General features: G+C 37.7%; 1 protein-coding gene across 1 annotated transcript in view; it reads right to left on the bottom strand.

The window, feature by feature from the left end:
- The window catches only part of LOC106868583 (proteasome activator complex subunit 4), a 72468-nt gene that overhangs the window by 16392 nt on the left and 28820 nt on the right, over positions 1-27256 (bottom strand). Inside the window, exons 16-32 of the mRNA XM_014913914.3 lie at positions 26836-26934; positions 25743-25815; positions 24468-24535; positions 22973-23188; positions 22642-22796; positions 20540-20632; positions 17815-17870; positions 17275-17337; positions 15832-15887; positions 13695-13793; positions 9859-9921; positions 7570-7665; positions 6522-6647; positions 5573-5764; positions 4709-4848; positions 3249-3302; positions 1821-1950 (exon numbers count right to left, since the gene is read on the bottom strand). Of these exons, the coding sequence (XP_014769400.1) occupies positions 1821-1950; positions 3249-3302; positions 4709-4848; positions 5573-5764; positions 6522-6647; positions 7570-7665; positions 9859-9921; positions 13695-13793; positions 15832-15887; positions 17275-17337; positions 17815-17870; positions 20540-20632; positions 22642-22796; positions 22973-23188; positions 24468-24535; positions 25743-25815; positions 26836-26934 (1779 nt within the window). The remainder of the gene's footprint in view (positions 1-1820; positions 1951-3248; positions 3303-4708; positions 4849-5572; positions 5765-6521; positions 6648-7569; positions 7666-9858; positions 9922-13694; positions 13794-15831; positions 15888-17274; positions 17338-17814; positions 17871-20539; positions 20633-22641; positions 22797-22972; positions 23189-24467; positions 24536-25742; positions 25816-26835; positions 26935-27256) is intronic.

Raw genomic sequence — 27256 nt, 5'->3', positions numbered from 1 at the left:
ATTTCCACTAACAGATGGACAATATGAAAGTAGATGAAAGGCAGGTCCAATTGCTGCAGTTCTTTTCAATGAATGGTGTGAGATTGACAGCCAGCAAATGGCGCTTGTGGGCAAAGAAATACTGTAAAACAATAGCAAAATGCAATAAAAGGGATTAGACAATCAAGTCTGTGAGATGTTTTGGATACACCATGAGGGAGATTTGGGTGCCTGTTGATGATAAAAGTAGCCTGGAATTACATTATTTAAAGAGGACTTCTTTTAGCGCTACTTTTAATGTCTTCACAACATAAACATACGCAATTATTGAAGCTGTTTGTCAATAATCTTTGATGTACATTCATTCAATTTTGTATTCGCTTACTGGTTTCATTGTGGTTCTTGCTGTTGTTTAAGACCAAGTCAGTCAGAAAATTATAGTTTTCCATAACATAAACTGCTGAATGTCCACAATATTCCCTTGATAGAAGATGAAGATTTTACAACTTACACTGCTAAAATTCAAAAGATAACTTTCAAATTTTGATATTTTTGAAAAGAGTTCCAAGTGACAAAGCCCCTAAAAACATTCACCACTTGCACCTTTGTCTACTTTCAGATCTGTTCTCTTAGCATGCATGATCTTTACCCAGTGTAGTTTATACAGTAGGAATAATAAATGTGTCTAAACTCCCATTTATCCATTACAATACTACAAAAAGGTATTACATGGCAAGTGTTGTTATTCTTTCCTGGCTTGAAAATAGGTGTGTGCATATTATACAAGAATAAATACAGCAATATGCATTTCTCACAAAACAATGGACCCACTCAAAGCCAAAGCAAAATGCAGCACTGCATAAAGACATACAAAATGTGTCTGTGTATGCACCAAAATGCATCACTACATTAAGGCACATAAAAGCCAAAATATCAACATCTAAAGTTAAAGAAAATACTAATGCATGGTTTTTTGCATGAGCAACTACTTTTAAATTCTTGCCAGAAAGAAAAAAAATTTAATTTTTTAAACTTTTTTCCCAATAAAAATCAGTGATAAAGAAAAAATAACATTGTTTGCTTATTACAATTTTGGATGACTTCTGTGTGTCTTTTATTTACTGAAAGCTTATTTGACTGAGAAAATATGCCTTCTGGTTGGAGAGAATTATTTTGCAGCATTTTTAGCCAATCAATAAGATGACCCTATGTTAAACAGATATAAAAAATTGTTCTGTATTGTTAGCTTTCTAATCATGCTTCTCCCTTATGTGCACTGAGCCATACAGAGTAAATTTGCTTGCAAGCAGATAGAACAAGTTTGTGTCCTTGTTCAATAGGATTATAATCCAGATCTATATTTTATACAGGGAAAATTAGGGTTGCTATTCACTTGGATGTTGACGTTTAGAAATAAGACAGCAAAGGAAATACACAGAATGGCAATAAGCCACACTCAAGACCATTCCTGTATATGCCACCATGGTGAAACTAAAAGAAACAAACAAGGATTCTACAGCAGAAGACAAATCCTTCTTTATATATTTATATAATATAGACACACATAAAAAGTGCCACATAAAAAGCACTCAGTCTACTCTGGGGTGGTGGTGTTAGGAAGGGCATTCAACCGTAAAAATCTTGCCGAGACTAACACAGTACCTGGCCAGCTCCCGCCAAACCGTTAAATGATGGTGATGATGATGATGATGATGATGATGATATATATATATATATATATATATATCGTTTATATTTTGTAATCATAGAGAAAACATGACTGAAAAGAAAGATTCTTTAGTGATACAGAATAGAGAAAAAGTCAGAAAATATCGTCGCACCTCTCTAACAGTAATTGAATCATCAACTGCATTTTTAAGAAAGAGATTCACAGCACTAAGAGGGGGTTGATGATCAAGTCGCAACAGAAGATTTAACAGATCAATAGTAAACTGGTGGAACTTCCAAGCTCTGGCAATAAAAAGAGAGATTGTGCAGGTAAAGATATAAAAAAAAAAAAAAAGCATTATTATTAAGATCGACCCTTTAACATTTAAACTAGCCATAATCAGCCCAAATATTCTATGTTATGTGTTCAAACTGGCCAAATCTGACCTCTTACAACTACTCTACAATGTCATTCTAGAAATAAAGAATCGCATCATTGAAATCTCAAAGCTATGAGATAATACAGGATTAATTCAAAAACAATGTGACGATACAAGCATTACATTTGACAGGGTATTCTGAATGTTAAAGGATCACGAAGATCTAGAGTTAGGAGAAGTGGTGGAGCAGGGCAGATGAAAAGCCGTAAACTGTTTCGTTGGGTGTTCTTACATTAGGAATTTGAATCCCACCAGAGTCAACTTTGCCTTTCATTGTTTTGAGACTGAACTGATGAAATAAGTGAAACACTTGCATTAATCTGACCATCTGTGCTCACCCACAAAGTCCTGGGTTCATGCTAACGTTAGGAAGCAATGTTAATTGTTATTAGAATTGCTATGTGATGGAAGACTACAGTTATAGCTTGCACATTAATTTCTTCCTGGAGTGTGTTTGTTTTTTTGAGGCTTTTTTTTTCCCTTAGAAAGTATGGAAACTATATTGACAGAAAACATCGCCCACCTCTCCGAATCAATTAAGAAATAATTTAGAAAAAACAAGCAAACTCAAAACATGCTTCAGCTTCCAATTATCAAAAGATCAGATTCATGGAAAGTGCATAAGGGATGATAATCAAAAGAGAGTTGAGAGCAAAATGGTAAGGAATGAGAAATGAAAGCAGGTTACATTAATAAGAAAAGTAAAACAGAAAAGTTGGAATAATTCTAAAGCTAGAGGGAGAAGAATGTTAAAAAATAAGATAACAGTAAGCTATCTATAGAACTTTAGGTTATTTTGTCAAATTAATAGTTGTACTAAAACTCTTTCAACCAAATCTATCACAACAAGGATAGACTTTGGTCATTATGGTGGCAGTCGCAAAGAAGCTTTACAATTTAAAACCAGTAAAAGACAGAATTTCAAGTAAATTGACTCAGTACCTCAAAGTTCCAATATTAATCTACCTAGAGGGTTAAGTAAAATAATATTGAAGTTTTAGTAATATTTTGCTCTGCTTTTTATCACATTCTAATAACTAAGGAAGAGGAAGAGAAGGAAAATTACATTATTAAGTCAATATTAAGAACATCACTGAAAATATATTACCAATAAAAAAAAAATAACAGGTAATAAATAAATAAAATTCTCTTGCAACTTACAGCTCACCACTCTCAACTAAAGAGACAAGCTTCTCAATTAGTGATATATACATTCTGAAATAGAGAAAAACAGACATCTGTAAACCTTTAAAAGCACCAAAGTATCATCTATAAACAGAATGTTCAAACATGCATGCACACACACACACACACACACACACTACCCACAACCATCATCACAATCATCATCCTCTCAACCACCACCACCATCATCATCACTATTTTAACATTTTCCCATGCTCACCTGAGTTGGCAGGTGTAGACTCTAACAAGTGACTATTTGTTTTGACCCTTTGCCATCTCATCTCTGACACTCAACGCTGAGGGATCTAACCAATCTAATTCCTTCTTCCCAGGTCTTCGCCAACACCTAACTATTAGCACATAGCACTCATTTAGTTTAACCATCCTTAATAGGGACAAAGAATCAAAGCTTTCCTCCTCTTGTGGACCCACCTGGCTACCCAGCCATCTGAGATTCTCTGTCCCTGGTCACTCCTTATCCACCTTTCTGTACCTTGAGGGTGTACTGACACCTCATCTCTTTACCATCTTTTCTCCCTTTCTTGATGGGAGAGTCACACACCTCTTCTACCACAAGATATCTGTTCTTGTCCCTCTTTCCCGCTTTAACCTCTCAACTCCTGGCACAATGCCATCTTCCTCAATTCTGTACCCAAACTCTGTCAAGGGGTCTAATCTTGTAAGTTACCAGGTGATCCTACCAGTGCTGGGGTACCACAACAAAAAATGCACCCACATACTCTGAAGTGGTTGGTGTTAGGGTTAGGGCATCAAGCCATAGAAGCCTTACCAAAGCAGACATAGGAAACCAAGGTAGCCGTCTGGCTTGTCAGATCCTGTCAAACCATTCGACCCATGCCACCATGGCATATGGATATTAAATGATGATGATGGTATGTCAAATGTCCATTCTCTTTCCAGTTTATATCAGTCATTGTCTCAGATCAGCCATATTCTATATTTCGTGCAAGTCAAAGTAACACGTTTGTTTTTAATTATTGTGTGATGCCACAACAAAGACACCCACACGACAGGCATCTTTTAGTTTTTAGCTTCCAGGTATGAAGGTCACTCTCAAACCTTTCTTTGGCCCAAGACTAAATAGAAAACACTTGACGAAGGTGCCACATACTGGGACATGTTTGTCTGTGCATATGTGTCTGTGAATGTGTTTGCATGTGCATGTCTGTGAAGGTTGCCATTTCTATTTCTTCCAAGGAATCATCTGAGCAAATGAATGGTCTTAAGTTTACCATTCTCAGTGAACCATGTCCAGTCAGTGGCTCTGCTTTCAAATTAGCTGAAGAAAAATAAATCTTCTACATGTAAAACAAGATATGGCAACAGGGGAAGAGCATCCAGCCATAAAAACTCTGCCCCAAACATGAACCCATGCCATCAGAACAAATGCAGACATCAGGATAATATTCCCTTACTCTGTGTATTGTTTATTTCTAGCAGCTTCTTTTAACACAGCTGTTTCCAATTCCTCGGGTGTCGCTGGATCAACCAATGCTTTTGAATTCTCTGAAACTCGGAGTAACTCTTGAGCTGCCTTGATGCAATTATCAGAAGTCTGAAGAGAAGAGAAGAAGGAAAATATACAAATGAATGACGTGCAAAGTAAAAATATAAGAAATCTGTGATAAATACAAAAAATACCAGATTTGAGGAGAGTAAAGACAACTTGCTGTGAAAGGAAAAAGGGAGCCTCTACATGGTCACTTGACTAGCTAGAAAAAGCAAACGATTCTCTCTGAAATCACACCAGCTTGAAAAGAAAGGATGTATATTACATACTGGATGACAGAATTCTGAATATTGACCCATTCTCTGAATGTACAAATGGTGGTATTGAATCTTTTTAATACGAATTAAGACGAACTGGGCATGTCCTTATGTATAACCAATTCCATGATGGAAGGAGAAACAGAGGAAGATTATGGCTAAGGTGAAAGGATAAGCTCAAAGTTAACCTGGCAGTGACAAGGATTTCCCAAGAAACATTTGAAACACATAGCTCTGAATTGCAATGAATGGAAGTTAATTTGTTACAAAGCCTTAAAGAACTTTCAATTAAGCCATTTAGATCATCTTAAAGAATTGAGAGCAAAGAAAGTCTTTAACAGGCCAGCCCTTTTGTCTAGCAATCCTTTCTTATGTCCTGTCTGTGGACTTGTCTGTAAGCTGGATTAAATTTTCAAAAGACATCAGAACCAAAACAAAAAGAGACAAAATGCAGTGAGACTGCTTCAGGTTGAAATTGGCAGAAGGATTCATTGCATAGTATATGTACTCACCTCTATTTTAATTGCAGGTGTCTCAAAACTCTTTGAAACTCGTGAATTGACATCGTCAATTAGTCGAAGGACTGACAACTCAGAAGAGTGTTGTGCTTTTGCTACAGCTGGCCAAAGTGCATTGAGAACATTCCACTCCCGTTTCACCACCAATGCTTTCGAGACATTACCCTGGATGATGTGAAGGGAGCTCTGTCGAGGTTGCGAAAGAAATACAACGAGAGTTAGGGTAAAGGCAAAACGATAAACATATAAAGAAAGATGGTAGACAATCACAGGTTTAGGCTGACTGAGTTAAATGCGTGAAACAATAAGATGAAATATAAAGTGGATGAGAGAAGAGAGAAGAGAAGGGGGATAAAGAGAGAAAAAAAGAGGACAGAGAGGAAGAGAAAGACAGAGAAAGAGAAGAGGAAGGAGGAGCTGAGAGGTGAAGAGGGGGCACAAAAAGGAGTATTGCATGAGAGACAAAATGTAAGAAGGGAGGAGAACAGAGAAAGAAGTAGGAAAGACGAGAGAGAATGCATGAAGCAAAAGGGAAATAGAGAGAAAAAAGGGATACGGGAGAAGAGAGTGATGTTTGTAAGAGACACAAACAACATTGCCTCGGAGGGTAACTTTCTAGGTGCAATCCCATGGTTAATCATAACTGAAGGGGTTTTTTTTTCTTTATAAATATCAGTAATGGTAATTTATAAAGAAATTTTAATGGCCAAGTGGTAAAGTAGGACTGTAACTGATAGATGGGAAAAGAAATTAAGCAGAGAACTGGAGACTTGTCCTGAATGCTTGCAAAGGAATGGACATTGCTAAAAGCACCGAATCTGCAATGTGGCACTGTTGAAATGGATGAATGATTAAATCTGTGATTATATGGGTTGAAGTGATGAAGAGCAGAAACCCTTGATAGTATTAGTATTTGAGAGCAAGACAGTATGCATAGACTGACCTTTAGCTTGTGTTCAGGGGCATTGGCATCGGTGAGATTATTCACAATTGCTGGCAGCAGTAAGTCGTAACTGTAGTGGAAGTTCAGGAACATGTGGAATAACAAGGACTGGCCCTTTTTTCGTACCTTGGCATTGACAGAGAAATTGGAGATGACAATTATTAACACAAATAAACAGTAATCAAAATATGTGTTCAATTAAGCCCATGTAAGCTTTTGTTGAGGGCTCTCTACGCTTGTTGCTATTATTGCTGTTCAGCCTAACCTCAATCCTGATTAAGGCTCACTTATAAAGAAGAACTCTATTAGTAGGCATTTCTAGTTAGGTTTATTATCTTTAAATCAGGCAGCATTGACCGTCCGTCCAGCAGTTTTACTTTTTCCCCAGGGTGGTGCACTCCAGACTACATTATCCAAGGTATCCAGTGCAGACATGGTTGTACGGTTAAGGCGCTTGTTTCCTGACCACATGATTACAAGTTCAGTCCCACCGTGAAGCACCTTGGCTGAGCATTTTCTACTCTAGCCTCAGGCCAACCAAAACGTTGTCAGTGGATTTGATAGATCATCATCATCATCATCGTCATTTAATGTCCGTTTTCCATGCTGGTATGGGTTGGACAGTTCGACATAACCCACTTTTGTTGTTTGCAAAGGGTTAGCGGCATGCTCAAATCAATTGTGGAGTGTGGTGACCAAATAGGACTATGTACATCAAATATGTTTATCTTTGATCATGAGCAGGAGTAGTGGGGGCAGTATCATAGCTATGTGTTGAGAGGGATACTTTGGGGTTTGAATAAATCTAACAAAAGCAAAGTTTGAAGGAAATATTCGCCCTTTTTCATACTTTCTAGGGGTCAACAAATAAGAAATAACAATTGCTACCCAGGGACAAAAGTCATGTTACATAGTGTAATAGGTCTTCTCAATCAGGACTGGCCTGGGGTTAAACAATGCTTAAGCATTGACCCATAAGCTTCATTATTAAACCTGACAGATCAACCAAAAGACAAAGTAATAAAGCAGAGAATTGTAAAATACTAACCTCACTGTATCTGCTTGTGGAGAGAGCAAGAAGATCTTCCAATAAAGATTTGTGTGTGATGGTGAATTTCTTCTTCACACTCAACAACATACGCAGCTGGAAAACAGCAAAGACTTACTTGTAAAATGATATTAAACATTATCATTTAAGAGAAAAGAAGAGAAACAGGTCTGCTAATGTGACTTGAACCCATATATCTGTGTTTTGTTGACCAGAGTACATTATCCATTACGCTACAGAATGCTTGCCAATCTCTCCATCTCTCTCTCAAGTAAAGTGCTTAGATATATCTTTCTACTTTTTCGCTTTTGTTTCACTGTCAATTTTTTTTTTTCTTTTATTGTGTGTTTTAAAGGAAACTTGAAGAAAATGTCTCAGGTTGTTTTGCATAATTTTACTTACAAAGAAAGCAACGTTATCTCAGTAGATAACTTGGCAATAATGTTTCCTACACAAGTAAGGAGTTACCAGGTAGATAAATTGTTAATGAGGTGGAGAAATGTCTAAATGGATATGGAACTAGATTTGCAGATCATGACCACAACAGGTATTTCTGTTTGGTTCAAAGAAAACACTTTATTCTTCATTGTCTTCATTCAACAAGTGGTGAAGATTCCCTGTCAAACTAATTAAAACAGAGTTTTCCTGTACAGGGGCAACATGTTAACTTTTAAACAGTTAACACAAGCAGAAGCCAAATTCGAACTTTGATTTTACATTTCTTCAAGATCTGCGAGAGGATTACGATTTTGGCTAACAAAAGAAATAACAGGTAATGGATTGGTCAGAACATCTGACCAAATGCCTGTGCTATCTTATTACAGTTCATTATGATCTGACTTCAAATTCCTGTTGAGATCAACTTTGCCTGTTATCCTTTTAGAGTTCAACAAAATGAAGTGTTAGTCAAGTTCTGGGGTCAATTTAATATTCCAATAAAGCATTTTGGATGTGAATTGAATTATGAGAGAAGAATATATCTAAGAAGAGTAAAACAATTTGCAAATATATTCTGTTTTGAATCTCTTCAAGCATAAAGACCACAAGAATGTAGCAACTATTTCCAAATATTATAATTATGAATAAAGTTATTAACTACACTGGACCCATAGAAAATTCATGGTCTTCGGAGGAGGAATTTGGATTTGGTTTGCCAGTCAATATTTTTAGATGGCTTTGTGCAATTATTACTTCTTTTATAATAATTACCAACCACAAACATTACCAACTGCAATGAAAGGAGACAATGTCATGTTATCAACTAGCACAAACATTACGACTACCCTGATGTTACCAGCGTGAGTCTTTGGATCCACCGGAGCCCATGTTCTGAGCAATAATGTGTGTTGGATTCACAGGTGTCTTCGTTTTAACCATAATGAAGTTTGATTCAGGAAAACAAATAAATATCTCTTTTCTGTTGGAATATGTGTGTGGAGAAAAAGAGAGAGAGAGAGAACACAGAGAGAGAGAGAGAACAGAGAACGAGAGAGAGAACAGAGAACGAGAGAGAGAACAGAGAAAGAGAGAGGAACAGACAGAGAGAGAGAGAGAGAGAGAACAGACAGAGAGAGAGAGAGAGAGAGAGAACAGAGAGGGAGAGAGAGAACAGAGAGAGAGAGAGAGAGAAAGAGAACAGAGAGAGAGAGAAAGAGAACAGAGAGAGAGAGAAAGAGAACAGAGAGAAAGAGAAAGAGAACAGAGAGAAAGAGAAAGAGAACAGAGAGAGAGAGAGAGAGAGAGAGAGAGAGCGAACAGACAGAGAGAGAACAGAGAGAGAGAGAGAGAGCGAACAGACAGAGAGAGAACAGAGAGAGAGAGAAAAGAGATGTCAGAGTCTTCTGCTGACCAAATTTATTCTACGAGAATGCAAAATATATACACACCACTTCATTTTCTGTATGTGGACTTGTGAGTGAGTGTTAAGTGGGTGTATAATTCTGTATTTGTGTACCGTGTGTGTGTATGCTGTGTTAGAATGCAAACTGTGCTTGTGTGGTTCTGAAGAAATGAATGCACTTTCAGTGTGCATTGTGTTAGTATGCACACTGTGCACTGTGTATGCATGTGTGCACCATGCACACATTAGTGTATGTATTGTGTTAGAGGGTTCGAGTGCAGGTTGGGGATCCTGACCCAGAAGCACACATAACCCACTTTTGTTGTTTGCAAAGGGTTAGCGGCATGCTCAAATCAATTGTGGAGTGCGGTGACCAAATGGGACTATGTACATCCAATATAGAATTTCACAGACATGACTCAGAAATTAATAAATATTAAAGTACCAACCTCATGTTGTAAGAGAACTCGATCAATCAACAGGGCCCGGACATGAGATTTATAGCCTCCCAGCTAGAAGAGAAAGTAACATAACAAATCATATAACACCACAACTTTATTAAGCTAAATATATATATATATATATATATATATATATATATATATATATATATATATATTGACATATATATATTGACATATAGATGTATATACATATAAATATATACACACACACACACATATATATATACATGCACATACACAGAAGTTTGATGATGCAAACACCAGAAAGAGAACTCAATACATAAAACATATTCATACATTTAACTGAAAACTACATAATTGACTCAAGGGCTGAGAGTTTTATGCAATGCATACATCAATGCACAAAACTCTTCGCTAATTAAGATTAATTAGCAAAAATTATACATACACATATATATATATATATATATATATATATAATTGCCAACCTAGTGTGATGTCCTATACAGGACAGTGCTACTGACGTTTATAGCCCCAGGAAGACGTTTCTTCCAGTTGGTTAATGACACACATTCTGTGTCTGATTAGTATTTGTGAGGGGAGGTCATTGTTCACATCTCTAGTCTTATGTGATACACACAGACTCAAGTTTCTGGGAGGTTACCTGTTCTCAACTTGTGTTAATCACCAGCTAGTGATGGAAACTCACTCCACTCGCAAAATACTATATGCTTTCTCCAACGACATCCACCTTACATTGGAATCTAAAGATCGCCTTTTCGCACAAATACTACTTCTATCACTAATAAGTGTGTGTGTGTGTGTGTGTATCTTGTTTATTTTATGCTTGACTTTGCTATGTTAGATGAATATATTATTGAGGCATTGTTTTACAGCCGGATGCCCTTCCTGTCACTAACCCTTACCTGGATTTCTTATTCCATATGTCTTTGAAAGCAAAAACAAAATGGATAATTTGTTGGCTGGGGAAACGATAACAAAGTCACTGTTTGTAGGTCAGTGATTCTCAGAGAAGCACAAATATAAACACACACACAGGAATGTGTGTGTGTTTGTGTATACAAATTAAATGAAATAAAAAAAAAGTGTACTAATGAAACTGAGGTGGCTGACAAATCAGTAAAGCATTGGAAGAATCAGGAAACTAAAAATGAACAAACAAGGAAGCCATTAGAGGATGATGGTGATGAGGAGGAGGAGGATAGAAGAAGGGAAAGTTAGTTGTAAAAATATTTATTACTATTAAAAACAAATTAAGTTAATAAAAAAAAGAAAGAGGGGGAGCAGGCACTTAGATGCAAGAAGGGTGGTTGGCATCAGGAAGGTCATCTGGCCACAGAAAACTCTCTGCCCAAACGTACTCTCATCTGATTCACGCAAGCATGGTAAAGTACATGTTAAGATGATGATGATGATCTGACATAGTGAGTTTGTGATTTGGTTGTAAATATTAAGTGTAGGATCAGGTGTGACTGTGTAGTTAAGAAGGTTGTGTGTTTTCTTCAACTCCAGGCTCACCAAAGCCACTTACATGGCTTTTGTGAGCAAAGAAGCCTAGCCTATATGTGTGTGTGTGTGTGTGTGAGTATGTGTGTACTCTTGACCTGACATTGTGTGAGGTCATGAGAAGAGGTCATGAGAAGAAGGTGAGCATAAGAGGGGAGGGGAGGAGAGCGAGGGGGGTGAGTAAGAGATAAGGGTGGAAGTAAGAGATAAGGGTGGAGGCACGGTTGATGGGAAATATCAGTAAGGAGAGAGAGAGAGAGAGAGAGAGAGAGAGAGAGAGAGAGAGAGAGAGAGATAGAAGTGGTTGAGGAAGAAGGTAGGGAGGTGATGTGTAAGGTGTAGGAGTTGTGAGGAGGGAGATGTAAGGGTACTTAAATGTAGCTCTAGGGAGTTGGGTGTGATGGTGGATATGAGAGGGTGCTGAGAATGAAAGCGGGTATGTGAGAGAGGAAAAACAGCAGATATCAATGAACTAAATTATTTCAAAGCCCTTTTCTCAATAAATATGCTAATTTGTTAAGAGGTTAACGAATGGAATGATTAATTAAATATGAGAAACAGAAGACCAACATATTAATACAGAAACTGGTATAAAAACAATGGAGGTTATCTCGGCTGTACAAGGATGTAGAGGACAAAAAAAAAACCTCCATGAAGTAAAAAGCAAGGTTTTTGGCAACAAATTGAGGTAATGTAGAGAGGCTGGAAATTAATTGCCTTTTTAAAATTTTTCTTTTTTTTTTTTTACCTTAGATAATATTTTTCAGTCACAATGTTTTTATCGTGTGTTCATTTTCTGAAAGATAAAGCTTGCCATTCCATGAAGGGCAAGCTTTATACCAGCTGCCAAAGTGAAAACAAGAACACAAGATATGAAGAAACTTCAAAAAACCCAAATCATTTTGTTCTGAGCTAAATGACAATCAGAGGGCCAGCAGCCATGTATCTCTCCTCTATAACAAGACCCTTATGCCTGTCCATCTGTCATACTTTAGCCTCTCAACAGCATAAAGCCGCTGCCCTTTCTACTACAGCCCCACTCAGTCAGAGTCTTGGAAACCACACTAGACCTGGTGTCAGGTAAAATAAAAAGCATCCATGACACTCTGCAAAGTGGTTGGTGTTAGGAAAGGTGTTCAGCTGTAGAAACTATGTCGAATCAGACATTGGAGCTTAACACAGTCCTCCATCTCATCAATGGATCCTGTCAAACCCATACAGGTACGGAAGATGGATGTTAAATGGTGATGATGTGAGGTGGAGGATGGAAGGCAGTGGTCTGACCCATTACAGGGATTCTGACCCTTATAAGAGGAAGGTATCCTCAAACCAGAGGCTTGGCCTTATTATTTGCAATTGTGTGGCATCCATCAAAGAGATGCAGGTGCCAAGTGAAGGTGTTAAACTGGGTGACAGAATGTTTGCCAACCATGCAGGCTATGAAGGAATTTGAACTTGGAATACAAAGAGCTGGCACAGATACCACAAGGCATCCATCCAAAGCTCTTATATTTCTGCCAATCTACTGCCTTCGACTGGTACCTTTTTTATTATTATTGACCCCAAAAGGATGAAAAGCAAAGCTGGCCTCAACAGAATTTAGACTCAGAGTACAGAGAAGCTGAATAAATACAGCAGAGCATTTTAACGACACAGCCATGCTTGTCACTAATTCTTGGAATGTATCCTTAAATTAGAAGATCTACAAGTTCCAACAAACCTGCCAATTCATCAATGATGAATGTCTATAATTAAAGTCAAGTAATTAATTATGAAATGAGTGTGACAAATACATATCATGTCTAATTAGTAAAGCAGTGTTTGTTTCTAAATTCTCTAAATCTTCACAAATGGTCAATCCTTTCCTTTTTTAAATGTTTAATATTAAAATAATTCAGCCAAAATTAGGAGATTTGTTGCATGATGGCACCATGAGCAAAGGTCTTCAACTGTAGCCTTCTAAGTGCAAATTAGTTGACAAAGACTAAATAACTATTCCTAACCGGGAGCTATTCATGTCCTTGAGTACTAAGGTATCAAACTTAATTCATCATCAATTTAACCCCACTGACTTGCTCCTTGGATGCCTTTAGCAGAATCTAGTTTGTTACAAGCATCAAGATCGAGTCCCTTGTCTAAGGATAACTTTTTCTCCCTCCCCACCACTAGACCTAGACACCCTAAAAAGGGATCAAGGATGCAGCCCTTCCTCTTCTGACTAAACCAGAAGACAAAAAAAAAAAGGCAGGTGATGCCTATAAACCATGCAGCCCCCCCCCCCCACCGATCGGAAAAGCTTAGCCCATGTGAATGGAAGATTCTATAACACATACCTTCATTGACAGAGCCTCTTTCACTGAATGTAAATTCTTCCAGCGTAAGTCAAAGTCTTTCTTTACTGTCCCATGGTAAAAGATCAAACTGTCATAAATCTAAAAAAAATAATGGTTAAAAAAGGAAAAGAGAGGTTAAGATGAGAATATTAATAAGGATTGATTAATCACCAAGGATGATGACAAATAGTGTTATTTCAACTGACTGTAATATTTAATTGGTTCTATTTTTGTTGACGCCCCAAGGAATGAAATATATTTTTGTTCATGCTAGGATGGCTTTTTATAGACTTTCAACACACCATTTTTTCTTGATGAGGCTTCTCTGTATTTCTAACCAAATCTTCTTCAGTCTATCTCTACTATAGTCATTCTGTCTGCCTAAACTCACAGCAGTTTATTACTGGACTGTGTATTTAAGTCAGTGTAGGTATTCTTCCTCTAAACATCAGCCAATATCTTCTTCTATGTCCTGCCATTAACTCATGCTAATTATGCTTCAATTTCATTCTAAGTTAACAACACACATCCAGCAGAACACATTCAAGTCCTTGTTCTGTAATTACTGCAAGTCTCTCACCATTCTGCAGCCATACTTGTTTCAATGAATCCTTCTAAAGTCAATAAATTAGAGTAGGAGTCAAGAATTAGGATGAATCTAATCAACTGATTTTGTTCCATACTCCCCAGATATTTGGTCTTGTTTCGAAGAAATGAATATTACCAAAGAGAAATATTTTCTGTTATATTAATGTGTGTGTGCATGTGTGGTTCACAAGGCTTTGGTCATTGTGAAGCTGTAGTAGAAGATACTTGCCCAAGGTACCATGCAATGAAAGTGAACCCGAGACCATGCAATTGGGAAGCAAGCTTCTTAACCACTCAGCCATATATACAGCTGGATTTGAGATGTGTTTCATAAAAGAAAACCCATAAAAATAAGATTCACAGCTAGTAAAAAGATTTTTTTAATCTTTATTTTGTTACATTAGAAGAAAGCCCATCAGTATTAACCCCTTCGTTACTATATTTCTGACCAAAATACACCCCTCATGAGTTTCAATTAAATTCTAAAATAATCATGAATTTAGACTAGTCTCATTAAACACCTGTAACTTTTTTATTTATCAACATATTAAAGTGATATTTGGAACATAATTAAAGAAAGGGTTCTTAATCAATTCTATTGCATAATTTTTGTCTCAAAGTTCTCCACGTACTGGGAGGGGGGTACTGTTAGTGTCTCTCACATGTAAATATTGGTTCAGCTTTACGAATCATACTCGTTCATAATACTGGAAATATATTCATCGCCAAAAGGTTCCTCATCGCTCCAGTAATTTGTTATTCTGGGTAACTGTCTAATACCCATAATAATATTTATGGCAAAAAATGCCCGTATTTCATCTACAGTTGAAGGAAACTGCAAGCTATCTTTTTTTTTTCCAGTTTGTTTACATTCTTCGTAACGGTTTGTTTCCGCAGTAATCATTTCAAACAAGCATGAAAAAGAAGTCTAAAGGTTTCGCTTCCTGAGAAAGACTATGGGTAGACCCTGTTTCCTCAGAAAAATTGTTAATAAAAACGTTTTTTTAAGTTTTTACTCCATTCCTGTGTAAAATCATCCTCGCCGTCGCTGCTTTCAGAATCACTGCTTTCAGTTTCGGATACAGAAATATCCGATTTATTATCGTTCACCACGTGCTTTTGTAGCTCATTCATTCTTTTCTTCGATATCTCCATATCTTCTGTTGAAAAACCTTCAAATTCGGAATCATTGCTTGATAGAATGAAACTCCTCTCCATCTTCAAAGTTGAAAAAATTAAAGCCGCAAAAAATGTGGAAAAAATATCATGCCAAACAATGTGGGAGACAATAACTCAACTGTTTGCAAAGTGAAATCAGGTGTTTTAACGAATGTACTAACGAGATTTGGGTTCAAATATACATTTAAATAACAATGGGTACGCTCAGCCGGGTTAGTCTTATGAACCAAAAAATTTTTCGGCCGGCTACGGCCGGGTTAGTAACGAAAGGGTTAACATCGTACAGAATACAAACTGAGTGCAAAAGAATTGTAAAAGAAAGGACAAAGGGAAAACAATACAAGAAAGAAACAATGACGAGAATACTTACAGCAATGATCTTGAGAAGATTTTTAGTATCATCTTCACAGTGGGTCAGGAGATAGTCTGAAATAATTTTGAAAGAGGAAAACAAATTAAAAAAAAGATCATTTAAATAAATTTGAATACTAAAATACTTGATTATAGGTCACGTAAATGGCACCTGTGAAATTGTAGTCATGGTCACTGCTGGTGCCATGTAAATTGCACCTTGAATCATAGTCATGATCGTTGCAGGTGTCAGGTAAATGGCACTGGTGAATTGTAGTATGTAAATGACACCTGTGTATCATAGTTGTGGTCGTTGCCGGTGCCATGTAAATTGCACCTGTGAATCGTCATGAGCGTTGCAGGTGTCATGGAAATGGTACCTGTGCTGGTGGCACGTAAAAGCACCCATTACACTCCCAGAGTGGTTGGCGTTAAGAAGAGCATCGAGCTGTAGAAACCATACCAAATCAGACTGAAACCTGGTGCACCTCTCCAGCTTACCAGTTCCAGCCAAACTGTCTAACCCATGCCAGCATGGAAAGCAGACGTTAAAGGATGATGATGATGATGAAAAGTTATCTCTAGTCTTTTGTTATTTAACTGTGGTTTTCCTTCCTTCTCTTCCAGTCTCCCTTTTCTTGACTCCTTCACCATCACTTCAATGCATCCACCACCTATAATGAATTCAGGTGTGTGTGTGTGTGCATGCACAGACGTACATATACAAAGACATATACACCTAGCTGGACTAATTACATGGAATAGAGCTCTTTCAATTATTCAAAATTTCACTGTACTGAGTGTCTGTTTTTCTTGTTCTCTCTCACAATCACACGAACCCATTCACAACACTTTCATTTCTTCTCTGCTGATGGAGCTTTCCTGCACCATTACTCTCATCTTCCTCTCGTAACACACCAACCTAACCTTTCTTGCATTTCTTAGTTTCTGTTGATATTGAAAAGATCAAAATGGAGTGACTGTAGAGTGTGAAAGAGAGAGATGGGGGGGGGGGTCTCTTTAATATTTGTCTTTCTCTTTTACACACAAGTACCATGTGCTTGTGTGTATGGGGAATAAAGAGAGATAAAGAGAGTGTGTGTGTATTTTGGAGAACATGTGAATATAGGCATGTGTGTGTGTGTGTGTGTGTGTGTGTGTGTGAGCTTACAGAAGTTTTGGGATGGATAGTAGTGGACTGGCCAGGTTATCAGCTTGCCCGATGGCGAGTGGGCCCCCTTAGACATTAGAGTACATGCTAGTATGTAAGGGGCCCATGAAAATTAAATGATAGCATTGTAGTTGCGGGTGGGCCCCCTTAGTCTCTTGGCAACCAATATTTTTAGACCCAGTCCACCACTGGATGTATATCTACAATTTTGACGGAGAAGCATATTAATTTGGGTTCATCTCTTTCCAAATGATTATTACGAACAGAAGAGGCTGAAAGTAGGCAACTCACTGAGTAAAGGCTGGATTGCATCAACAACAGCAAGCCGGATACAACTTCCATTAAAGGTGATTCCTGAAGAAGAACAAACATTTTGGTAAACTGAGGCAGCTAATTATAAATCACAAAGGAGATCTCAAACACGTCTAACACTGCCCTCAAGTCCAACATCCAATAGAATATAAGGAGATTTAAAATCACAATGGTATTACAATCACTACCATTCAATCATTCTCTTGGGCATTACATGTCTTGGATTACATTTTATAATGCACCCCTCCTTTTCCAAAATTTTAGCGAGTTATTTGAGGTAAATTCGGCTGATGTTTCTGTTAGAGCAAACAATTATACAGAAGGAGCTACATGGCCTTACATACCATGAACCAGTTTTATAAAATTTGTCAGCAAAACCAGTTTTCTAAAAACATTTTTAAAAACCTGGTTTTGTGCTGAGTTAAAGGAAATGATTATTAACTACTTTTAAGGACATTGAAAATAAAATAAAATAAAAAATAAATAAATAAAGCAAACTAAGATTAAAGACAAAATTACCTTCAGTCATTGATGCAGAGCAGCTAAAAGTCAATAATTCCACTTCGGATTCCACTCTGTTAATAGAAAGGAGCTTAATTGCTGAGAAAGGAGGCAGACTATTGGCAGAAATAGTTCCCTTTTTCACAGACAGCATACATAGCATAGACTGAAAGCAGAAGCACACACACACAGATCAGTGTACTTAAGTTGGAAATTAGTGTCAGAAGATTGTAGCTAGCTTTGTAAAATATTCTTTCCCAAGAAAGAATATTTTTGTCTAAATATATAAAGAAAGAAAGAATATTTTTATCTCTTTTATCCAAGAGAATTCTTTCAAAGATATCTTAAATTACTTTGCTTTCCATTTTATCATAATTATGTTTTCTTTTAAATAATGTTTTTCATTTTTTATTTTAATTTTGAAATTCTCTTGTTCACAAAATGGTAAGGAAAGTTTGTTATCAAAAATATCCACATAAACTGAGAAAGTTTAGTGGAAGAGGTAGTAAGTGGGACAATCAGATTGCTCCAGTGTGTTCAGTGTAAATTTACAAAGACCAACAATGAAAATCTCTGAAATATGATGGAAGCTTTTGACATGACAAAGACACAATGAGGAGACTTGTTCCGGTTGCAAAAGTTTCAGTTCTGTTGAGCGATCAACGAAATGGTAATTGTGCTGCTGACTGGAAAATGGTTAGAAGGCAACAAAGGAACTACAGCTAGCAATGAATGAATGGAAAACGGCTGCAGTAGAAAGACATTTAAATACAATAAACATATTTGCTGCCATTATTTATGGCATGAGTACAAAAAAAAGAAAGAAGGAAAGGAAAAAAAAGAAAGAAAGGAAAAAAAAAGAAAGAAAGAAACAGACTAAAAAGTGCATAAGTGAAAAAAAAGGGCCGTCAACATGTTTCTTGGAATACTCTTATTCTTTTACTTGTTTCAGCCATTTGACTGTGGCCATGTTGGAGCACCACTTTTGGTCGAACAAATTGACCCCAGGACTTAGTCTTTGTGAGCCTGGTACTTATTCCATCAGTCTCTTTTGCCGAACTGCTACATTACGGGGACGTAGACACACCAACATCAGTTGTCAAGCAACAGTGGAGGCACAAACACAGTCACATGAATACATACATACACAAATATATATATATAGATAGATATATATATACTGGCTCCTGTAGGATTTTCGAGCGAGATCGTTGCCAGTGCCCCTGGACTGGCTTGTGCGGGTGGCACATAAAAGACACCATTTCGAGCGTGGCCGTTTTCGTGCGGGTGACACGTAAAAGCACCCACTACACTCTCTGAGTGGTTGGCGTTAGGAAGGGCATCCAGCTGTAGAAACTCTGCCAAATCAGACTGGAGCCTGGTGTTGCCATCCGGTTTCACCAGTCCTCAGTCAAATCGTCCAACCCATGCTAGCATGGAAAGCGGACGTTAAACGATGATGATGATGATGATGAGATAGATATGATGGGCTTCTTTCAGTTTCCGTTTACCAAATCCACTCACAAGGCTTTAGTGGGCTTGAAGCTACAGTAGAAGACACTTGCCCAAGGTGCCATGCAGTGGGACTGAACCCAGAACCATGTGGTTGGAAAGCAAGCTTCTTACCACACAGCCACCATGTGTATTACCAAATCCACTCTCAAAACTGTATTATTTAAGGCTTTGCTCCAGCAATTCAGTTGATTATTTTCATCATTTAATATCTGTCTGCCAAGCTGGCTTGGGTTGGATGCTTGTCCAAGACCCAGTAAAAGTCAGAGAATTGCATTATACTCCAATGTCTACTTTGGCATGGTTTCGACATTTAGATGCCCTTCCTAATGTAATTTCCATAGCACAAACACTAGTGAGATCACCTTACAACTTGCAAGACTAAAGGATTAGAAAAGAGAGGATGCAAGGATTCTAGATGGGATGATGAGAAAGGATGACGAGAAAGGATGAAAAGATAAGATTCATGGCTGCAAAAAGGTGATAGAAGAAAACATGCAGAGTAATGCACACGTGATTGGGTGAAAATGTTTATATTGCAATTTGTCACTGCTTCTGTGAGTGGTGCTGATGTGGACATTCCTTGTTGATATTATAATCAATCACTTTGTACTTTCAAAGACCCATGGCAATAAAGAAACCCTTTACATGAAAAGCAGGTAAGGGTTAGAGACAGCATGAGCATCCTGCTGTAAAATAACTTTACCCAAACTGATGCTACTATGGTAGAACAGACATTAAATGAATATATATATATATATATATATATATATATATATATATACACACACACATATATATATATACATATACACACACACCAACTTTATACATAGGTACAAGAAAAGTACCCAGTACACATTGTAAAATGGTTGGAGTTAGGAAGAGCATCCAGTTATAGAAATCATGCCAAAGAAACAGACATTGGAGCACAATGCAGTCCTTGGACTCATCGGAACCTTCAACTTGTCCAACCCATGCCAGCATGGAACACCGATGTTAAATGATGATCTTTCACTGACGTAAACTGGCAAAGTATGTAAAGATCAACAAGAAAAAAAAAAGAAAATCCTGGTCATCTTGAATGAAGTTTCTTGTGGCATTTAGAAACGGTGCGAGGGAGTGAACCTATGGCTCCAAACTGCAAACCTACGGCTCCAAAACTGAAGTGTAAAATGGATAAAAACAGATTAAACAATAATAAATGATCTGAACAGGGAGTAACACTTACATGTTGTAAGCTTCACCATCAATAAAAGGCAGCAATGCACCGGCTCCAAGTAAAGCCTCAAAGATTATGGTAAGACGCCGAAGTAGATCATCTCTGGAAAGAAGAGGAGTAGAGCCAGAGTGGAGAAACGACAGGAATGAGTGAGAGGAGGGTAAGAAGAAAGGCAAACATAATCAAAAACACAGCAACTGTAACACAAAAATCTAAAAGAAAAATATTCAGAAACGGAAAGAAAAAAAAAATTGATTAAGTTTGATTTGTAATGGCTAAAAGAATATTTGGAATAAAAGAAATAATTATTCAGGAGAGAAAAAGGAAAAAGACAAAAAGAAAGATTCAACAATAGAAAACAGAACCTAACAACAAAGTATGATCTAAATTAACAAGAAACAAATTAATCAAGGGGATTGTGGATAAGACTAACACTTGATAAGTGTTTTGTTCCTAATTACTGTGATGTAATCTGTTGTAGTTGATAGTCTGGACAGGGGAAAAGGTGGTGAGGTCAATTTCAGAACATCATGGGGGTCCTAAGATAGAGACAAGTTGTATGACAGACCCATCCAATCCATACAAACATTGGAAGAGAAATAAAATGACATTAAAAAATACAATGAAGATAGACAGAGAGAATACATCATCCTCCCTGTGTCAAGAACAAGTACCAGGTCCTAAAGGAAAGCAACCACTAAAGTTGGGGGCTGGGGTTTATCTGTAGTGACAGCAACGAGAAGACAAGAGGTCATTGGTATCTAAAGCTGGTGTTTATCACCCACTGTCTGTGATGTGAAGTAAACAAGAGATAAGCCTCTACCAAAAGCAGGAAGCTAGTTTACAGGTAGTGGCAACTGAACTAAGTACCACAGACAGATAAAATGGTTATCCATTCTTCAGTGACAATACAGCCACAAATGGCAATGAATTTCACCACACAAAGAGGTACCCATTAAGAGCTTGGAATACCTTGCCATTTTGGCTACAAATGCCATAAAATGCTAATGACAAGATATGAACAACTGGTTAGTTCAGTATTCTATTGATTAAGCTACCAATGCTCTTCAGGTCCTGCACAGGGCATGTTTTAAGTCCTCATCAGCTTACCACCATGAGACTAAAGCTGAACATTTTTTATTTTATTTATAAGATTCCCTTGGGATTTTTGGATAGATTCACAGAACTTTACACTATATAAATCAAATCTTTACTGGTTATAGACATTACATTCTGAAGATGGTTATACAGACTTTAATTTTAGATTAATTAATTAAATAAATATCTGAAATATATTGCCAGATGTTTATAGAAAAGTTGCCGACTTTCTTATCTAGTCGCAAATATATCTCAGACATGCAACATCACTGAACCTTGAGTAAAGTATTAACCTTACAAGGCGGATGTTCTTGGAGATATTTCTCATTAGCTGCAGTACGTACATAGTGTTCATGATTTTAGAAGACTCTGGAGAGTCTACAAAATTGAGAAGATTCTTTGGATTTACTGAGAAGAAGAGAATCTCTTTAGTGCTGATATCATTAAAGAAATACACTCGGTATCCACTGTGAAGTGGTCAGTGATAGGAAAGGTAACCATTCATCAAAACCAAAACTGAGACAATGGAGACATAGGATTCTGTGAAACCATCCAACCAATGTCAGCATGGAAAGCAGATGCAAAATGACAATGTGTACCTGCAGAATATATATCTAGATTACAACTATTTAAATGTGACAAGTTGAGAGTGCTGAGGCGTCTCACTTGCTGCTGTTGTATTCCATCAGTAAAAATATCCCTAATTATAGAGAATTAACAGCTTCCCACCAGGCCCAACACTCACCATTATAGCCAGTCTTCCTTCTTCCAACAACTCTGTCAAACCTCTGGAATTTTCATTCTGCCCAATTGTTTCTTTCCCCTGCAGCTGTCAGGCTGCAGTCATTCATAAGTAACATTAACAGCCTCAATCTCCCCCGTATCAAATGATTTGTAAACACTACAGACACAAAAGAAATCTAAAAGAAGCTACAAACAGAAGGAGTTTTCTTCAAGTCTTTGAATCCCATCAGACATGAACGTCCAATATGTTAACAAATTGCTGAACCTACCTTGGAGTTTCATTATCTTTGTCAATTGTTTTTATGAATTCCAGCTCAGGTTTCAGCACTTTCTCTAGAATACGAGAAGCAAACTGAATTTCTTCAGCGCATGGTATGTGCCATTGTATGTCAGCATTTTCAACAGATCCTGTATAAGCCCAATCCTAGAAAGAAAAAGAAAAATGCAACAATACATTCTCTGTGAATTGTAGGAACCCTTTAAAAAGGTTTCAAATAATAAAAGGTATCCTCAACTGAATTGGTCTCAGGTCTCTGCCTGATATTTATTCCATTCAGATCGCACGTATGTTATAGACAAGCAATGTGTGGATATACTGACCCTGATGATCAAGTGCTCAGTGAGAGGTGCATCAAAGTCTACTGGGACACTCCGGAAATCCAAAGGGTAGATATTGGTCAGGGAACGAAGAAGGTAACGCAAGGTGCTTGTACTGTATTCGTAGGCTTCAACACATTTCAGCTCTAATAAGGGTGATAAAAGATCTGTGAGTTCATCCACAAAAGACAGCAGATTATGTCCTGGAGCTCGTACAACCTAAGTAAGTAGATAATAATTTTTTTTTATTGATGGATCTTGAAGCAAATAAAGCTATAAACATTGGGTTAAAAACGTGTTTGGATAGAAAAATAAATAAATAAGCATTTATTACAATATGGCTTTCCTAAATTGATACAGAGATAACCAGCTGAACCAATTCCAATATATGATGGGTACTTGAAGACTCCACGTCGTCGTCGTTTAACGTCCACTTTCCATGCTAGCATGGGTTGGGCGATTTGACTGAGGACCGGTGAAACCAGATGGCTACACCAGGCTCCAATCTGATTTGGCAGAGTTTCTACAGCTGGATGCCCTTCCTAACGCCAACCACTCAGAGAGTGTAGTGGGTGCTTTTAAGTGTCACCCGCACGAAGGCCAGTCAGGCGGTACTGGCAACGGCCATGCTCAAAATGGTGCATTTCATGTGTCGCCCGCACATGAGCCAGTCCAGGGGCACTGGCAATGATCTCGCTCAAAAATCCTACGACGGCCCCGCACAAGAGCCAGTTCAGGGGCACTGGCAATGATCTTGCCCGAAAAATTTCATGTGTCACCCGCACAAGAGCCAGCCCAGGGGCACTGGCAACGATCTTGCTCGAAAAACCTCATGTGTCGCCCGCACATGAGCCAGTCCAGGGGCACCGGCAACGATCTCGCTCAAAAATCCTACGACGGCCCCGCACAAGAGCCAGTTCAGGGGCACTGGCAACGATCTCGCTCGAAAGATTTCATGTGTCGCCTGCACATGAGCCAGTCCAGGGGCACTGGCAACGATCTCGCTCGAAAGATTTCATGTGTCGCCTGCACATGAGCCAGTCCATGGGCACCGGCAACGATCTCGCTCGAAGATCCTACGACGGCCCCGCACAAGAGCCAGTTCAGGGGCACTGGCAATGATCTCGCTCGAAAGATTTCATGTGTCGCCCGCACATGAGCCAGTCCAGGGGCACCGGCAACGATAAAGCAAAGTTAAGTTCCAGGAGAACTTAGGGGCTTTGAGTGTAGAATATAAAAACAAAAAAATACTGTAAAACAACAAAGAAACCTGCTAGATATAGCTGTCAGTTCTCCCTCAAACCACCCATTACTTCCATAGCAACAGAAAAGATACACAAGAAATTTACATAAATAGAAAAGTTCAAGGAAACTGGTGTGTCTGTCTGAATTGGTAATAAAACAATGAATTTTTCAAATATTGATAGTACTGTAATGAGTAAGCAAGAGGGGTGGTCTCTAATTTGTGGTTTAATTAAATGACAAGAAAATCACTTACTTGTGACAGCATCAAAAGATTCCATAACAGCTCCACGTCAAGCTTTTCTTCGTCTTTGATGTCTTCATCTGTAATTAAAGGAAAATTAAATGCAATTTATTTCATATAAACTACCACAAATAAAGTGAAATGTATGAAATAAGTAACAAGTTATGCATTATTGTATGCAGCAAGTGCATGGTCAAACTAACAAGTTACTCATGCTGTGCAGCAAATTATTTACTACTGTGTGCAGCAGTTGCATTGTCTTATTGACAAGTTGTTCACAACTGTGCAATTACTCATGGCTATATGCAGTAACTGCACTGTGCAGGTGATAAGTAAATGTGTTAGTTTTACGGGGTGAGTTCAGTTCCTTTCACAGGGAAGAAATACCCACAATAGACTGGTTTCATATCCAAGAGAAGATTTGTTTCTCAATAATGCCAGCAGAAACTGAAGACAAACACCAGCCCAGTGAAGCACACAAGTCCCTGAATAGCATTCAGAATATATATTCTGTTTTTTTTTCCCCTCCAACTTCAATAATGGAAATAACTTTCCATGAACAGAAACAGAGCATTTTTTTTTAACCGGATGTCTTTAATGCCAACCACTAAATTGTGAAATAATGTGCTCACATACAATACGTGAGAGTCAACAGCTGACCAACTCAATGGTGTCTCAGCATTGAGACTCCATGGCACAGAACATCAAGCTGTATATAAATGTTATGCAATGATCTTCATACATTACTTTGCAATACAGAAATCTTGAATTCGATTGCTCTCGTCGACAAAACTCAAAATAGATTGGCATTTCTCTGCAGAAAGCAACAAATCATTCAACTGATCAATGCTGTGACAGTTACGGTTCTGCTTTCTGGAACTGAATGGCCAACGTTTTTTTTTTTCCAGAAATCATTGAATTGACAAATTCATTCACATTGCAATCTCATTTGGAGAGAGAAGAGCTGGACATCTTGACAGAGAACTTTAGAATGCAGTACCCAGTAATGGCTGTTTAGTGGTGTTACTTGCACAGAAGTATGTGAATGCTCTAAAGAGAGACAGACTCAACAGATTGTCAAATGCATTGTATTGTAGCATTGAGATTTCAATGATGTGATTGCTTGGTTTTAGAATGACATGTCAGAGGCTGGATCTGGTGGTCTGAATATAAAACAGGAAGAACATTTGGGCCTGATGTGGCTGGTTTAAATGCTTAAAGGTTAAAGGAATCTTGTGGTGAGACTGAGTTAAAAAGAATGTTTAAAGACTTTGACAAGTTACTCACTTGCGGCAAGGAGTCGTCGAATGTTACTACAGAAATGTGGAATAAACAACTTCAGAGATTTGTCTGGATTAACCTAAAATTGGAGAAAAATTAGTTTCAATTAATATTCAAATTTGTCTCTCTTCCATATTTGTGTGTGTGTGTGTGTGTGTGAGTGTATGTATATATACATATATATGGAGTGGTTGATGTTAGGAAGAGTATCCAGCCATATAAACCATGCCAAAACACATTCTGAAGCATGGCACAGGCTCCTGTCAAACCGTCCAACCCATGCCAGCATGAAAGGAGGACATTAAACGATGATGACGATGATGATATATATGTGTGTTTTATATATGTGTACACACACACACACACACACACACACAAGGTTACAAAAATAGTTATCGTTTTTGCTATTTATAAACTTTATGCTTATTTTGGCACAAATTTTATTCATGTAAAATACTGTTTTGAAGCAGAGATTTTGGTCAGTTGATTTGTTTGTGGGACATCAGTCAGACTGACAAAGAAGTAGTGAGAGATGAGCAGGAATAATTAGCAGTAAAGTCACCAAAGAAACGAATTCATTCAACTGCCTCAAAAGGGTTGCTAGAAATAGATGATAGCCTCTTTTACCAAAGTGACCTAATCAGTAGTGTAGGTGGGGAGGGGGGATTGCAAAAGTAGAACAGAAAAAGTAAGGATGGAATGGAAATAGTTCAGAGAGTCTGTTGGCAGCAATGGTCTTCTTTCTCAGAATGAAAGACTGTATTAGGAAAGAATTTGCATATAAAGTGTGATGCATGGTAGCAGGACATTGGAAAAGAAATGAAGCAGACATATTCCAACGGATTAAACTTGGCAGTCAAGTGTGTTGATAGAAAAACTTGGCAATGCCGTTAGCAGATGTTGTATGCAGAGGATAAAGATGGGGCCAGGGGTTGGGATGGAGAAGTAAATGAAGACGTGGTGAAAAATTGTCAGAGCAAATGAAAAGAGGGAGGAGAAGAGGAAGATTCACACACACACACACATACACACACAGAGCAAAGTATACAACACATACACATCAGAGGATAAATTGATTCTATTTAATAAAAGAACTTACCTTAACAGCTGCTTTAATGAGATCAGACACAAATTTCCCACCAACACGAGTCTCATAAACTGTTTGACTGACATAGTTGAACAAGCAACTTAAAGCAGACTATGAAAAAAAAGAAGAAAAACAAACAGAATTTCATATTATTTTGCTGGTCAAAATTAGCAAAAGCTGATGAATGCAATTTTAATGGTCAAGTGTTCAAACTACATTGCTTAAGCCATTGTATTGTGTTGTACTGATCAGCTACTTGCCACACAGCCACTCCTGTGCCTATATTTTAACATTTTTATACAATTCCCAATATTTAAATGTAAAAATATAATAATGGGATTTTTTAAACATTGAATGGCTGAGAGGGTCCAGTTGAGTATAGTAGGAATCAAATGGGTCCATCGGTTGGGAATCACTGATGAAGGGAAATGGC

Source organism: Octopus bimaculoides, chromosome 11 (genome assembly GCF_046866305.1).
Source record: "Octopus bimaculoides isolate indiv1 chromosome 11, ASM4686630v1, whole genome shotgun sequence".
NCBI lineage: Eukaryota > Metazoa > Mollusca > Cephalopoda > Octopoda > Octopodidae > Octopus > Octopus bimaculoides.
This window is presented reverse-complemented; position numbering and strand designations above follow the sequence as displayed.